General features: G+C 39.9%; 2 protein-coding genes across 2 annotated transcripts; one reads left to right on the forward strand and one right to left on the reverse strand.

Annotated features, from left to right (window-relative positions):
* Positions 1-1111: 1111 nt before the first annotated feature.
* On the forward strand, positions 1112-5556 carry cnpy2 (canopy FGF signaling regulator 2). Its single transcript, XM_019256344.2, has 6 exons — positions 1112-1259; positions 1390-1497; positions 1586-1701; positions 3466-3663; positions 3755-3851; positions 3934-5556. The coding sequence occupies exons 2-6, from the start codon at positions 1395-1397 to the stop codon at positions 3975-3977; spliced, it is 558 nt and encodes a 185-aa protein (XP_019111889.1). The 5' UTR covers positions 1112-1259; positions 1390-1394; the 3' UTR covers positions 3978-5556.
* Positions 5557-14072: 8516 nt separating this feature from the next.
* On the reverse strand, positions 14073-17144 carry LOC104931824 (EEF1A lysine methyltransferase 3). Its single transcript, XM_010746922.3, has 3 exons — positions 16724-17144; positions 16514-16625; positions 14073-15339 (listed from the first exon to the last, which is right to left on the reverse strand). The coding sequence occupies exons 1-3, from the start codon at positions 17057-17059 to the stop codon at positions 14942-14944; spliced, it is 846 nt and encodes a 281-aa protein (XP_010745224.3). The 5' UTR covers positions 17060-17144; the 3' UTR covers positions 14073-14941.
* Between the last annotated feature and the right edge of the window lie 331 nt (positions 17145-17475).

A 17475-nucleotide genomic window follows, 5' to 3' on the forward strand; every position in this document is an offset into this window, starting at 1 on the left:
ATTTCATAAGTTTCAAAGAATCAAAGTAAAGGTGCAGTTCTTTTTAAAAAAATGTTTTTGAGAATTTACATTTGTGTAGAAAATATTTGGCAGTTATAACCAAATTATTTATGTTATATTCTAGTTTTCTGTCCTCCATTATGAAACAAAATCTCACATCATTGTAAGTCAGGGGGTGGCACATCTATATTTATTATTATAGGTCTTTCCAAAAACAAATCAGATAGATTGCAAGAGAACATTAAATGTTCAAGTGTTTCTACTTCTGTTTTTACAAAAATCACATTCATTACAGTCCAAATTAAATATAAGTCTTAAAAATTCACACAAGGATAAATTTAGTCATTTATTGTTTTGACGTGTAACCTCTTTCGAGATAGGAAAACTAAGAAATTCACATCCACCCACATTTACACACCTGTTTAAAATCACCTTTTCCATCTGATTCAATTGCATTGTTCCTATTTTAACCTGTTTTTAATGTTGTATTCTTGTAATTTGATACTTTTATGGTACTTTTTGTTTGTTTTTGTTATTTGCTGTCTATTCTCATTCATTGTAAGGTGTCCTTGGGTGACAGAAAGGCACCATGAAATTAAAATTCTTATTATTATTATTATCTAATTCTCTTGGTGCTTTCACTGTAGATATAATTATTTTCAGGTATATTAACACTAATGAAACATACTAATACACACTGCAACTTTGAAAATTTACATGTGTAGAAATATTTGGCGAGTATAACCAAATTATTTATGTTATATTATGTTTTCGTTCTTCATTATGAAACAAAATCTCACATCATTGTAAATCAGTGCAGGGGGTGGCACATCTATATTTATTATTATAGGTCTTTCAAAAACAAATCAGATAGTACAAGAGAACATTAAATGTTCAAGTGTTTTACTTCTGTTTTTTATTATTATTATCTAATTCTCTTGGTCCTCTCACTGTAGATATAATTATTCTCAGGTAATTATACACTAATTAAAACACTGCAACTTCAACTTGATTTCAGTCTAAAAGTTTGTTTCCCTGGTAACAAAGCTGACATAACGTGTAGTCTCTCTCGCTGCGGTTGCCATGGCGACGGGCCGAGTCCATCTTCCTGCCCACGCGGCGGCGCTGTCTCGAGCGCGTGTCCATCCGGCTGCCTACGTCACCACATTTCACCGAATGCGATGGCACAGCGTGGAGGCGCGTGAAGGTGGTCTCTAAAAAAAAAAAAAAAAAAAAAAAGAAATCTCTGCCAGCAACTTGTAAGTTCAATGAAAAGTTGACGACACGTGTCTCGGATCTTTCTCCGGTTCAGTGTTGTTGTAGTTTGCATGTTGCACGGGAGGTCACCGGACAGATCTGTGAGTGATTTGAATGTTTGGTGTTTTTAAGGTGGAATGATGAGGGACGCGGCTCTCCTGCTCACGTCCTGCGCGCTCCTGTGCGTCCTCCTCAGCTCCAGCCAGGCAGCAAGACCAGGACAGGACATGAGATGTGGAGGTATGTGTCTGCAGCACTCATGAATAATAACACAACACACAGCAGAGTCCCTTTAAATGCGTGCTCACTTTGTGCGCCCCCTCCTCAGCCTGCAGGGCTCTGGTAGATGAGATGGAGTGGGCCATCTCTCAGATAGATCCAAAGAAGATGATCCAGACGGGATCCTTCAGGATCAACCCGGACGGCAGCCAGTCCATCAGGGAGGTGAGGTTGCAACAGCACGGCCACGTAGTAATCTGTCCAGCCCACTCTGTAGGCTGTCCCTATGACTACTGCTGCAAATGTAGATTTTAAAGCATTTTAAGTCAAACATTTTGTGTTTTCAGCCTCTTATATTCAAGGATCTTCTGCCTTTCTTTGTCTTATATGATAGTAACTTGAAGATGTTTGAGTTTCGGACTGCTGGTTGGACAAAGCGAGACATCATAAGGACTAGGATAGCATATTGTTATGAGTGTTATTCTCTGTTTACTTATATTTTATAGGATAAATGTTGGCTCCATTCATTTGTGGCAATAATTTTGCAGATTAATCGATTAGTGGAAATCATTTCTAGTAGTACTTAATAACTCTGAATTGCACCTGTAGCACTACATATGAAAAACTAAACATTATTAAATATATTTTTGTAAAATTGTTGTGCAGTAGATGACTTTAAAATATATTTTTGTAAAATTGTTGTGCAGTAGATGACTTTAAACTTGAGAATTGAGTTTTTTATTTTAAAATGATTAAATGTGATATGTCCGTATCAGTATCTGGCATCTATATTTAGATTAGATTAGATTAGATTCAATTTTATTGTCATTACACATGTATAAATACAGGCAATGAAATGCAGTTTAGCATCTAATCAGAAGTGCAAAATAGAGAAGTGCAATATATACAGTTAAATGCAGTATTTACAGTAGTGCAAAGGTGTAAGGTGTGTATTGCTATGTGCATAATATGTACAGATAATTATGTGCAGATAAACGATGTGGGCAGTGGTTAAGGGCAGATTATATATACAAATAATATCAAAAGCTCTACAACCGACTATAATGTTTAATCAAAAAGACCTGTTGAGTTTGAGGTGATATAACAAATTAGAGCTGAGCGACACAAATGAGATAGACCTTGCAGTCAATGCAGAGTGGGTTGTCTCTAATATGTCATAGATCAACGTGCTGGATTTGACAGAAACAGACAGTCTGTCTGGTTATTTTGTCGATTTTCCAGAAAGTGTACTACAGTGGTCCCTCGTTTATCGCGGGGGATACGTTCTAAAAATAACCCGCAATAAACAAAATCTGCTAAGTTTTACAATTATTAAACATGTTTAAAGGCCGTAAAACCCCTAACCACACACTTTTATACACTTTTCTCAGACAGGCATTAACATTTTCTCACATTTCTCTCTTATTTAAACACTCTCAAAGTTCAAACTTTCGCAGATTTAAAAAATAATAAGTACAATTCTGTATTAGTAAATGAAACCAAAGATCAAAACCTGTTTTCAAGCCCAAACATTTTTAACAAATTAAATTTTAATAATCAATCTACGAGGTTTGACACATAAGAAATTATTACCAGTAACTCACGCATATTTCACAGTTCCTCTGACGGTGCCGAACACAATGCGCCTTCATACTGTACAGTACGCTGTAAAAAAAAAAAAGCATGCAAAATTACGCTAAAAAATCCACGAAACAGCGAGTCAGCGAAAAGTGAACCGCGTTATAGCGAGGGACAACTGTATATCATGATATATAGAGATAATTCCTTATAAAGTTACATGTATTGTGATGGAGGATTTTGTCTATATTGTCCATTTCTATAGGAAATAACATGCAGACAGTGGATATTCATTGTTTGGGTGTAGTATTCCAAGTCATTGTAAACATGTGATCTAACCCAGAGGGAAGAATAAGGCAGCTTTTGTGTTTGAGTGTGTTGGCATGAATGTTCTTTTTTTAATGTCACCAGGTTCCTCTGGCTCGCTCGGAGGGAAACCTCCTCGAGCTGATGGAGAGTGTGTGCGAGAGGATGGAGGACTACGGCGAGCACACGGATCCTTCCACAAACAGGAAGTCCTACATTAGGGTGAAATCTCGGAGCGGTGAGGCCATGGACCTGTCGGAGGCCACTCTGGATTCAAGAGTTACAGCCAGTTTAAAATTTGCAGTAAGTACAATTATCTGTGCAGAAAAATCCACCAAACAAAACATTAAATATTAAATTCTGTAGTTTCTAACTTTTTCTTTTTCTCCTCCAGTGTGAAACAATTGTTGAGCATAATGAAGATGAAGTCATTGAGTTCTTCGGTCATGAGACCGATAATGTCAAAGACAAACTCTGCAGCAAGAGGACAGGTATGTCTTTCAGTCAACGTGCCTGACTTAACCCAGAGTTTCACATAACTCATTGCTGTCCTCTGTGCTCTGTGCTCTGCAGACCTCTGTGACCACGCTCTGAAAATGCCCCATGACGAACTTTGATATCATCTTGCCATCACCAGCTTCTCTGCTGAACTAGAACGGAGGCGTTTGGTGCTGTAATGTTTTCACTTATCACCGGCCATGGTAGTGATTTTAAAAAAAATATATACAAATGATGTAAAACATGAGAAAATCCACCTGAAAATAAGTGTTATTCCTGTGATCTGTGACAATTTAAAGACCAGTTTGACATATTCTTTGGCTATATCTCTGTGGACTATCTTGTCACCTGTTTATATTCTGTAAGTTATTTTACTTTATACTCGTATACTTCATATGGAGGTTCTTGTCCTGCCTTCAAATGCTCGTCACCGGATGAAACTGAAACTGTGAAACTGCAAAAATGAAGTTAGACTTCCGAGTAGATTTCAGGATTTCTTACAGGATTCGACGTGTATATACAGTAAGCATATTAATTTAAGACGGGTACACAGAGATCGGGTTAAAGTTTGGTCGAGTGGTCCTTAAGTCGTTACTGATGCACATTGGAAAAAAAGAGCTAGGTAGAAGTGATTAGTCTTTTTTATTCACAGTGAACTCACATCCATATTCTCGCTCATCAATGCAAGTGTCATCTGTTCCTGCTTCAGTAGAGAGTTTTTAAAACTCGCCGATATTTATTGATTTTTCAAAGATCACAGGAATAACTGATGTTATGTTGTGCTGTTCTTTTTTTGGTTGAATATTTCTTTAGATAAAAAACAACAACATATGAAATATATAAAGAAATATAATGTAAAAAAGACCACAACAACAGAAATTAAGCCGATTTTAGATTTGGGTGAAATTAGTCTAATTAACAAAATGTCCTTGAACAAATATTTTCCATTATGCTCCTCAATGACTGACCCTCTTTCACCACCAACCTTGGTATTGTTACTGTTACTGTCATGGTTAAGAAAAGTGGTCCAAAAGATTAAATATTGCTGCTTGGAATGGGCAGGTCGAGGCTGAAAATGTCTCCATGAACTGAATTAATCACAATTTTTTTTTCCACTCGAGAAACTGAAGGTTGATCGAAAGTTTTAGCAAAGTCAAAAAAAGAAAACACTCCAGCCACTGTTTTGTGTAGAATTGTGAATTCAAACTTTGTAGCTTCCAGTGGCATATACACTTAAAAACGCCACAATGGTCTGTTAATTTACAGACAATGGGACAGTTATGCATAAACTGCTGGAATCTGAAAAATATTTTTATATCAAACAAGCATAGAGGTATAAAATTCATATAAAATAATAGGTCATTAGTTTAGATTCAGGAGCAGGCAAATGGCATCTACTTTTCATTAAACATTACAGCTGCAATCCCCTTAGATTATATATTTTTTGTTTCATTTTTACTTTTGAGCATCAGGAAGAAATTTCTGTTTCCTTCAGTCTTGTCAAACTGAACTGGAGTCCAAATTAAAGAATCAGTCTCAGTTGGAAAGTCCTCATGCTGTACTGTGGATGTTTAAAGGTCGGGATGTATTTTTGGTATCATTTATTTTTCAATGTGTGAAAAAAATGACCTTGCTGTCTCACGTGAACATTGTTTCGATCAGTCCTTTTTTAAAATATATATAAACTTTGTAAGTTTTCTGCATCTGTCTTGTCTTTTGTCCAACATCAACACACGTTTATCTTCTGATTTCTAAACTACAAGTCACAGAGCCATAATAACTAACAATCATTTATCATCAGCCACAGACTTTCATAGACTATGTTCACACGTTTTTATAACTTTTTATACTATTGGAGAGAAGAGGATACATGCAGTAGCCGATCCTTTATTACATAATTACTTATTTGATTTGATTGTATTCAGAATATTACACTGCTGGCAAAAATGAAATGTAATAAGGGCAATTTTTCTCCATTCGTCACTGAAGAACTGGATTTTTGAACTTAGACTCCTTTTTGGTTGAAATGGTAGTTTAGTAGCTGTTCGGGAGCTTTCAGTTGTATCACACAATCAGCAGATGAAGTTTGTCCAGTTGTCATGAACAAAACAAACCACAAGACAGGATCCAATATAAACTCTCGACAGTATTTTGTTAGTCAACGTCATTTTATTTACTTACAATACACGGCTTGATTTGTATTTATTTTTGCCATAAATCACTCCAAATAGTCAAATATTTTATTACATCCACTTTCCTAATATTACAGCTATGTATTAACTTAAACACTGTAGAAACAGCAGATAAATACAAAATAAGATTTGGAGAGTATGACACCATCTGCTGTACAAGAGTAGATTTGTCAGATAAACAGAGTTTTGATTGAGATTTGTCAAATTCAGTAAATGCATTACCACTAATCCATCAAAAATCTAAGGAATAAGATCTAAGATTACACTTAAACCAAAAAATAGATCAGCCTTTGTGGAAATATGGGTTACAAAATGTTATTGAGGAAATGACTTCCATTTATTGTCAGGCACAAATTCAGATGGTACATACTGTAGTTGTTAGACGAGCATTCTTTGTTTGTTCAGTTATTTAACAGACTAACTTTCAGTCATACTTGTATCTGAGACCTCTAAAGGCGTTAAAACCTTATTCTCGTTTTCTTTTTGCTCAGTTTCCATTGTTGTATTTGCCATGTCAACCGGACTCTCGTCACTCATGCTAGACTCCTTTGTGACGCTCTCATCTCCATCTTTCTCCTCCTCAGCTCCGGTCTCATCTTTTACTTGACCTGAGCAGCATGGCTTTCCTTCAGCCATCTGAAAATCCTCGTCATTCTCTGCCTCGCTTTCTGTCTTCCTGTCGGCATCAGGCTGCATTTCATCAACTTCGTCATCATCTGCTAGAATAACAGTGTCCCCTGAGTGGTGGCTGCTGCCACTGCTGCAGGACAATGTGTCTTCTTCAGCATAGCCACTCGGCTCTTCATGACATGCATCCTGTTGGATTTGTCCCACCTCTGCATCCTCAACACCTCCTTCACTTAAAACCACCTGTTGCCCTGCTTCATCAAAGACTATCTTCTCAGAATCCAAGTCCTCCCCTACATTCTCTGGATCCCACAGCTCACTTACTTCCTCCTCCTCAGTCTCAGAGTCAGGCGCTGTATGTTTCCTAATGCGATTTACTGCATCCCATAGGGACTGTGGATACTGGGGCTCCTCTTTGAAGTGTAAGTCAGAAACACTTCCAAGAGGAAGGGTTGAAGAGATGGGAAGCATGATTGAAGGTGAGAACCGAAGGGATTCTTCACAAGAGTCCAGATGAAGAGAACGGGGGACAGTTTCTCGGATGGTAGCAGCAGCATCGGGATTTATAGCTGAGGGACAGACTGAGTCCATTTCCAAAGGAGACACATACTCTGGGTCTGACTTATCGGATGTGTGTTGTAGAGAAGGAAGGTTGGAAGGTGAGAGCTCATCCAAAAGTGATTGAGGCGCCACACAGTCTGACGCTTCAGAGTCTGGAGGTGAAGGAGGAGAGGAGTCAGAGGGTTGTGTCTGTGGTTCAATGTCCTGCAACGTTTGTGAGTCTGTAGCATTTTCTTTGGCTATTGTCTGTTCCAAAAGACCTGTAGGTTCCCCATTAGTTTCTGTCTCTTTTAGACAGAAAGCATCCACTTCTTGGACATGATGCAAAATGTTTGCCTCTGTTTGCCTTTGAGTCACATTTTCTTGGGATATTGTCTGTTCCAAAAGATCTGTAGGATCCTCATCAGTTTCATTTGGTAGTTGCTCTTCAGTCATATAACTTTCAAGCTGTTGCTGCAAACCGTTGACCTCTCTGGCATCTTCTTCAGATATTTCAGGTGTCTGTATTTGGTCTGCAGCCTCTTCGTCGACTTCTTCTGATAGTTGCTCTTCAGTCATATATGTCTTTTTTACACAAACTACATCTTCCGCTTGGATACATTCAAATTGTTGCAAAATGTTTCGAATTTGACCTTCAGTCACATTTTCTTGGGATATTGTCTCTTCCAAGAAATCTGTAGGATCCTCGTCGGTTTCATTTGGTAGTTGCTCTTCTGTTATATAACTTTTAAGCTGTTGCTGCAAACTTTTGACCTCCATGGGATCTTCACTGGATATTTCAGATGCTGTTATTTGGTCTGTGGAATCTTCACTGAGTTCTTCTGATAGTTCCTCTTCAGTCATATATGTCTTTTTTACACATACGACATCCTCTGCTTGGATACATTCAAGTTGTTGCAAAACATTGACCTCTGTAACATTTTCTTGTTGCTCATCAGTGACATTGTCCTCTTTGACACAAGCAGCATCGTCACTGATCTCATTGTTTACTAGCTGTGATGTTTCACCCTCTTCATCCAGGTCCTCAACACTGGACACTGGCTCCACAGTTTGATCTACTAACTCAAGAGGAGAAGGGCTTGGGGAATGGTCTCTATCTGGAATGGAGATGTGGACTAAGTCAGCTGATCCAGAAGAAAGAAGTGGTTGCAGTTGCTGTGACACCAGCTCCTCTGTCAAATCTATGGCAAGGTCCTCAGGGACATCATTGAGCATATTTGATGTTTTACCCTCTTCATCCTGGTCCTCAACGCCGGACACTGCTTCAGCAGTTTGATCCATTAAATCAAGAGGAGAAGGGCTTGGGGAATGGTCTGTAAAGTCACCTGACTGAAGGTGAAGAGGAGATAGCAGTTGCTGTGATGGGGTGTGAGGAACAGATGAAGTTTCAGGGTGAGAGGCTTCTGTGGCATTGAGGGCAATCAACTCAGGATCTGGACCGTCTGTTAAGTTTGATTCTGAGACATAAAAGAGCATGTGAGAAACAGTAGGGTTGGCTGCTTCACAGTCCAGGTAAAGTGAAGAGGAATCAGAGAGATTGGTGGGTAGACTGAGACATTGAGAAGAGGTATCATTTTCAACAGGCTCATTTTCCTCCTGACTCTGTTCAGTACCTTCTTCACTATTTGATTTAAGCAGAGGTTAGTCAATGTCATTCCCTTCAGACATAGTAGACATCTGCTCCCGAGATCCTGCAAAATCCTCACCTCCTTCTTTTACCACCTGATCTTCGGCATCGTTTTTCTCTTGCAAACACACGGCGTCCTCAGTTTGACCAACCTCTGACTGATTCTGTAACTGTTCATCCTCTGTTGTCTCCTCTGGGGGGTTTTCAGCTGCATCATCATTGTCATTATCTTTAACTGGAGAAGGTTCAACCTCCTGGTCCTCCACACACGAGTCAAGAAGTGACGTCGCATCTTCGTGCTTCTGCTCAATGATACAGTCATGTAGAGGGATTCCTAGGATTCTTTCAGCACGCTCCTCCAAGGTTTCCCTTTGAGAAACTGAGGATGAGGACATAGGTGGGAAAGGGATTTCACCTTCTTCCTTGGGTGCCTTTTTCCCGATTAGATATGTCTCTGGTTCAGTCTCAGGCCTTTCATTAATGTTCAAGAGGTCTGTTCCTGCGTTTTGGTCAATTGTCACATCCTGATTCAGCTGATTGTTTGATTGGACACATTCAGGAGAGGCGCTTGATTGAATATCAAGCGGACTGTCTTCAGCGTGTGGCTCGGGGTCTACATAGTGGACATGCTCTTTCTTGGGTGGTGGAATCAGCTCCATTTTTGCAACACAGGTTGTGTTGACAACCAGTAAACTCTCTTCAGATTCCGTGTCCTCCTTGATGTCCAGTCTCCTTACTTCAATGTCGATTGGTTGAACTTCAGCAGAGACCTCCTGGTTGTGCAGAGCATCTCCTTCATGATTGTTTGCTTCCAAACATGTGGATGAACTCTCGGTTTCAGCCCTGCTTGTGAAACTAGGTTCCCTCCACAAAGGATACTTGACTGACACTGGATGCACTGACTGAGCAGCTTGTCTCCCAGCATCATTTGTACTGGCTTGTGTCTCTACTTTGTTTGATAGATTACCCTCAAGCAGCTTGTTTTCTACACGTATTGGTGTCTCCTGTTGGGCTTTGAGATTTCTTGCATGAAAAGTATCTGACTGCTCTGTGAGCTTTGGCACTCTGTAGTCTACCTCATCTGCAAGTTTGTGTGTTTGATTAACGTCACCTCCTAACTCTGTGTTTGTTTGCAAAGACGGGGTTTCTGTGGTGCCTGCTATTCTAGACACCAAGCAGAAAATAGTCATCCCACCTGTCTTTTTGTTTAATCTGAACTTTCTTCCTTCGATGACTTTGGTGGATGGTTCCTCGTTTATCTTTATGTTCTCAACTGCTTGTAACACTTGTGGCTGTTGCAGAGACAATGTCTCTTCACATGGTGTGTTTGGTATCTGGATACTAATTGGACTGCTCGCATGTAAAGCAGTTGTTTCCTGTCTCTGGAGCTTTAGTCCTTCTAGCTCTGGGAAGGTATATTGATTCACATCTGGCTTTGTAAAATCATCTTTCTCTCCTTTTCTGTAATCAATTGAGACGTTTTGCTTACTGGGTGTGTGCTGTGACCAGTTGGTTTGTCTCTTACCTTCCTGCTCCCAACTGGTGTCACTGTGGTGCAATGCAGGTGAACTTTTATGTGGGCTGTTATAGGGAGGAGGTGCAATATAACCAGGAGGTTGGCTGAACATCCTCCTTTGGTAGCCGGTCTTTTCTTTCGTGTCCAACATGTGGCTTGTGTCAGTGGCAGGAGTTTGTGATGGATAATAAGTCGGAGTTTGCTGTCTGCTACCTCTATCCCACAGTCCTGATTCTCTGATGTTTGCAGACTGTAGGACCTGTTGCAGCGCTGTCAATCGAGGATCTCTCCCACTTCTACTGTCTCTCTCCGGAGCCCTGCTGCCCTCCAGCAGCCCCTGAGAGGCACCCCTCAACTCTGCCTCTATACGTCTTCTCCTTGGAAGCGAATGGCTGTATCGAGCTGCCCAAGCCTCAAGCTCTCGATAGCTGCTGTCGCTCCTCTTAGTAGAAACTTCCCTATTGTACTGGACAGGACTACACTGCTCCCACCTCCTCTGCCCTCCCTCCCTTAGATATCCTCTCTCGTATTCCCTCGTTGCTCGTTGAGCTGCTATCCATTCTCTGTCTCGGGCTTCATGCGGCTGATATCCGAGGTCCTGGTGCTGCTGAGGGTGACGGTCTATTATAAAGGGGAAATGAGAAGAAGCAGGGGCTGTCAGCTCTTGGTCCGTCCAGTTTGTGTACTCCTGTGGAGCCCCTCCTGTTCTTGATCCTGGTAGAGTCCAGTAACTGGACTCTCTGCCTTGATCCTGCTGCTCACCGTAATACAATGGATATTGGGTTGTCTGATGTCTGTCATGGTAGCTGTGGGTAAAATGGTAGAAAATGTGAGTAAATTCAAATTATTTCAGCAAAGCCACCTTCTTTCATTTCTTGATACGCTGAGACTTGTAGAGATTTTTGCCTGGTTATACTTATTAACTATAATATGGTCCAATGCTAATATCCAATAAGTGAAAATAGCATGTTGCTAAAATTGTACACTTTCTCGTGATTAGAACAGCAATCTGTAGATATTTTGTATCAGTAACTAACCAGCATTCATCACCACACTACACTACAAATCAAGCATAGAAAATGACAACACACGATCAAAAGATTTTTAAAAAATGAACTCACTTGTGTGTATAGTGTCTCCCAGGAATGGTACCAAATTTAGAGTATTGCCCCTGATTCTCAGACCAGAACTCCATCTTTTGGTCCGATACACAGATCTGAAACATGGGGAAAAAAAAAAGAGGCTTGTATATTTTGAGTATGATGTTAAACCGCATAAGATTAACATCATCAACAGACTTAAAAGTATAATAATGTTTGGTGAATATAAAACAAAAAACCCGTAATTTAGACGTTGTCTCATAGATTTTAGAGACGCACTCATACAGCACGTACCTGTAATTGCTGTTTTCAGACTGTTGTCCTTCCTACTCATGAGGTGATATCAGGTCTAATGAAGTCCAAACAGGACAACTTGTTTTAAAAGAGCCGTGGTTTTCAGTCCCCCTCCCACTCTATACACACACACACACACTCTTGTCACAGTAAGCCCATCCTCCTCTCATTCAGCCAACAGTTCAAATACCACTGAGGAATTTTTTAATCAGGTTTTTAGAAATACTATCTTTAGTGGCATCACTCCTCTTTGAAGCCACATGGGAGTCTTTTCTTTTAAACATTTATAGAGCTTGACTGAATTTAGTTCAGATAGAGACAGTCAAACATTGCTACTACTATAGAGATGTATGCATACAACAGCTTCAGGTGAAAAAGGTTTCCTTGTCATCATTGTTTTAGGATTCATAGTCGTTTTGATTAAGATGAATGAATTATATTTAAGATTATAATTTAAAACCTTTTTAAGTGGTAAAATGAATGTGTCTTCTTTCAACTTCATCTCTTTCTAATTGGATGTTTTACTATAATCTCAAACAGCACTTGCCACTTCTTGGCAACACACAGGTTTCATAATAATTTGCCCAAATAATGATGAATAACAACAAAAACCGACAATCTGCACTTTGCCCGACACTTGCGTGGGATGTGCTCGGCGTGATGGAGAGCAGACTCTGCATGGAAAGATAGAGATCTGTTGTTTTGTCGGCTGAATTGTAGCAGAGTGGAGTGACGGGCAGCGGACGGGTTGTCTCCCTTTCTTTGAAACTCTCCAGCGTAACAAACAGGCTTTCCTTCTCTGAACAGAAAGTCTGTACATCAGCAGAGAGCAGGAGAGAGGGGATGAAGTACGTACAGACAGCAGGCTGCACAGAGGGCAATCTGTTGATGTTGACAGAATAGTTGGGGATCGGATGAACTTTCTTTTGCGTTTTATATGTCTCAATAAAAACACTATTGTACTGGACATCAGCAGCTCAGATGACAAAAGGTTGATGTTTCTATATCCAGCGAAGCCCTGCACTGTACTAAAAAACAAGATAAAGTCTAATTTCTTGAAGATACATTGGCTGTTTGGAGTCAGTGTTCTCATTTATGTGTCCAGACTGAGCTGATATAAAACTTATTACAATAACAAGATAAAAACTACATTAAAGTATCCAGAGAATTAAGCAGTTTTAAGCATTTTCTGAGCTTGGATGCTGCTTGTAGAGAAGAGTTTTGGACCAGACATAATGATCATGAAGACATTAACCTTGTGTGGCAGGAGGCTAGTGTTAATTTGGTTTATACCTCTGTAGTATAACAAATTACTCATTTGTTTATTAAAGATTTAGGGGGCTTTTCTTTACAGAATATGGTGGATATAATATCCACCATAGGTCCTATTTGGAGTCTATCATGTTGTACCTACCATGTTTCTACAGTAGCCCAGATCAGACAACCCACTCTTGGAACAGGAAGGCGAGTGAGGGGGCAACTACACCACTACATGGCACTAAATCCTACACACTGATCCTTTAATGCCAGGGTCAGACTGCACAATATCAGCCCGATTATAGGCAAATCTGGCAGACGTAGGGCGTCGGGTCTGTTCAGGAACAACAATGGCTGTAGGGCATGAAAATCGATTGTTTTATCTTGTGTAGCATGTCATAGTGGAGACAAAAGACAGCACGTGTGGGACACCTCACCATGTCCCAACAAAACATGTTTGAGTTGCGTTCCAGCAGGAGCACAAAATGCTCTTGGCACAATTGTAAACATGGTGGAACTAAAGAGGAATGATGTTATTGGTGAAACAGAGGAAAGGTCACCATCGCCGCCTTGTCTTTATTTTTCAGGCTTTTTCCAAACACGAGACATCCAGCGTCATACACACTGCCACTGTTTGTTTACATTGTTGTTCCTAGAAGTCAGTCTCTAAAACCTCCACTCAGGAACGATCACATGTGATGATTCTGAGTCTGTCATGTCTCTCAGCCACATCACGGCCAACTATTTATGGCTCTGTAATCGCCTCATCTGACACAGTGACAATCTTAACATACAAAAATATTGTGTAGTCTGACCCCGGCAAAAGTTTTAACACTCAAACACACACACACATAAAGTTAAACAAAGCTAGGACTCATGTAGGACTCATGTAGGAGCGTTTTCATGGCCTTTAAAGCTGCTAACGTGACTTTTTAAAGACTCGTTTTTAAATCTAATGCAGCTCCTTTCAGAACATCCTTTCAGAAACCAAACAGGATGAGTGTTCTTGTAAGGAGGAACCAGAGATCTCCAGTCAGGTGATTATGAGCAGATGTACACTGTAGCCTGAAGCTGTAACAGCAGAGCTGATCCCTGCTCTTCAATAAAAAAACAAGTCTAGACACGAGAGGCTGGGAAGTCACTCTGGACTGCTTACATTCAGATGTCATTTACAAAACATAAAGCTGTTCACATGAGAACTTGTGACTGGTCACAAACTGTATTTAAAAGTGTTTTCACAACATTTTGAGTACAGTTTAAAGTGTTTTCACAATAAGAGTATTTATCTTAGTGAAAAATAATGAAGAAAGAAGAAACATCCACCATATCTAAGCAGTTAGATTAGATTTCCGACTTATTTATGTGAAGAAGTCCAACTGATTTTTCGGTGCACTCAAAAGTCCAAAGTGCAAACAGAATATCCAAAATCCTTAAATATTAGTGGGATGTTACAAATTTCTCAAGTGACCAAAAATAGGCAACATAACAGCCATATTATATAAATATAAATAAAAGTATTTAGATTGTCAACTAGCAGAACAAGTAGTTATTCAACAACTTTCCACATGTCTCAATACAGAGCAAGTTCACTGAGGATTAACTCTCTTTATATGGTCTACATATACTTGTAACAAGCTGTTTATATGCATAATAAAACACAAGATTGCAGCTTAAGATACAAAACAATCATGTAAAACTCAAATTACAGTCACTTGACATCAACATTGGATTAGCCAAGAACATTGAGATCTTCCAGTCAGCTGTGCATCTTACATAATGCATACGCCTGCTCTCAGAGTCAGAATCAGAAATACTTTATTAATCCCCTCAGGGAAATTGTTTAGTCGTCGCTGGTCTCAAGTACAGTAACTAATCCAAGTCCCAGGCCTGCAGCAGGTTATCTCTGCTCTCATTGTTCTTTCCTCAGAGACGCTCTGTAGATATTAATGTTCTGTTTGTCATCACGCTTCACAAGCTCCACATTAAATCTGCTTGGGAGAAATTCCTCATAGAAACATGCAGTCCTGTGCTCTTTTCGCATTTTGGACGAGAGGTATAACACGGCTCCGTTCTTGCACAAATGAACTAGTGTCTCTATTAACAGTGGGTACGTGTCTGGAAGGTAAATTATATCTGCACAAAGAACCAGATCCCAGTCAGAAGGGAAGTTCACGTGGTCCTCACCCCAGGACAGAGGGAGGACAGTGGGAACACTAGTAGGCCAACCACTGGAGGGTGTGTTAGCACAGACATTGGCCTGAAGTTGAGAGAGAGCCAAAGGGAGGTCTGTGAGGGTCACGACTGCACCTGAAAAGATACCAATGTTAAACTTTAAGTGCTTCACAGAGAAAAACAGAAGTAGACAACAATGAATAGAGTCCAGCTGAATAAATCAAATCAGAACATACAATTATAATGTTTACAGAGGTGCAGGTCTGTCTGGTCTGGCTAATTCAAAACTCCCAATTCAATTCGATACTCCATAAATTTGTATAAACTCTCAGGATATTTTGATATTGCAGCCACAAGGGGGGCCCCCAAGCTGCAAGTTCAGCCTCAATATATTTTATCCTGTCTTTATTTGTAGCCAAGCAAACACCCGAATTTGTTACGTGAGGCACTTATATGCTTCAAAAAAAGCATATGAGCTTTTTTATTATTTATTTATAGGTTATAAGCAAAGCTAAGCTGCTATGATAGGGAAGTTGTGACGTGTGTTTCAAGTCAAAATCGTCATTCATTCATCAGTCATCATCTTTACACCATTTGCACCATTAACATTTGCAGCATGGCATCAAAATAATAACAGATAATCGCTTTTGCTGATTTCTGTCGATCTTACGCAGTGGCCTCAAGCGTCAGACATGCGTCAGGTCCAAAATGTGCTTTTACTTACTAGATTTTTTATTGTTTGCACATTTAATATGGAGGCTGGTCCATTGTATTATTATTCATTTAAGTAAATATTTATTTTTTACTGTTTTGGATTGGAGGGGAGAGCTTGTTTTCAAAGTTTATGATAAACATATTTCAGGAACATTTATTAATGTACTCCAGCCTGTTGCATTGGCACAGATCATCTTGAAAAGTTTAGGAATCTCTCCCTCAGAGTTTGACAAAATAAGGGGGTCCCCAAACATCTACAAACGGCCCTGCTGACTCTATAGGAGCAACACCAGCTGTGACAGCTGCAGCAGTGCCTCTGCTGGAGGAAACTTTGAGCTGCACAAAACTGAAGACTAGCAGTGAGCATGCAGGAACAGTATAGTTACCCAACAAGAAAAGAGACCAACATAATCTCTCTGTCTGTCTCTTTCAGGGTTATGCCTAGTCAGGCACGGTATTGATTAAAGATGCAGTCACATCTCCCTTTACTGAAAACTCTCTCTCTGCAAATAAAATTTGATTTGATCTGATAAGAATTTTTTTTTATATACATATACCTGCCTATAAGACAAACCTAAAGGGGGCAACAACGTACCGAGGCGTGCAGCCAAAATACCGACCACACCGGTGCCTGCTCCCAGCTCTATGATGCGTTTTCCCCGCAGCTGCACCGACTGCTCCTCGAAGTAACAACACAGGTGTAACGCCTGTGCACGCACACACACATATAAACACAGTAATCGTTAGACATGACTCACACTAACTTTGCAGGTATGTTTTCATAATAAACCGAGTCTGCTCTTACAGCGTCCCAGACCGGTGCAGCCACGCCGAGGTTGGCACCGAACAGCTGCCGTATCTTCAGCTCTTCACCGAGCAAACGGTACACGGTCTCCTGAGAAAATGTTTCGGCAAACAGACAGTCATCAACGGGGAAGGGGTCGTCTTCATCTCCTGAATTAATCATGGTCGGTAAATTATTATTCGGAATAGCAAACCCGTCTCCGAATACAGCTACCTCAGTATTTTGAGTGTAGGCTTTTATTTTGAAATGTTGACGTAGATTCCGGGTTAAATGCCCCATCACGGGGATCAGAGTGCAGTGATGGGAAGTTCGGTTCTTTTTAGGGAGTCGGATCATTTGACTCACCAAGAAGAGTCGGCTCTTTATTTTACCACTTTCATATGCCCTTTTAAGATTGTGCCCAGATTGTAACCCTTCTCGAAGAAAGATGATCTGGATGTCTGAGAACCTTCACCTTTTACATTTACATGTGTTTTCCATGTCAGTGCTGCAGTGTAAAAACACACAAAACTCCATCATGTTGCAGGTTTATTTAAAAAAACAAACAAACAAACAAACAAAAACAAGTTGCTGTCTCCTCACCCGTTTCGTCTGGAAAACAAAACTTAAGTGGAGTACCACTAGGACATTTTTTTTTTCACACACACAACTTCACATCAATGACAGATGATTTTAACATGTATATAAAGTGTAGAGTCAAGTATGGATATGTGTGAAATAAAGCTCTTCATCTCAGCTTATCAGTCTTTATA

This window comes from Larimichthys crocea, chromosome VI (assembly GCF_000972845.2).
Source record: "Larimichthys crocea isolate SSNF chromosome VI, L_crocea_2.0, whole genome shotgun sequence".
Taxonomy (NCBI): Eukaryota; Metazoa; Chordata; class Actinopteri; family Sciaenidae; genus Larimichthys; species Larimichthys crocea.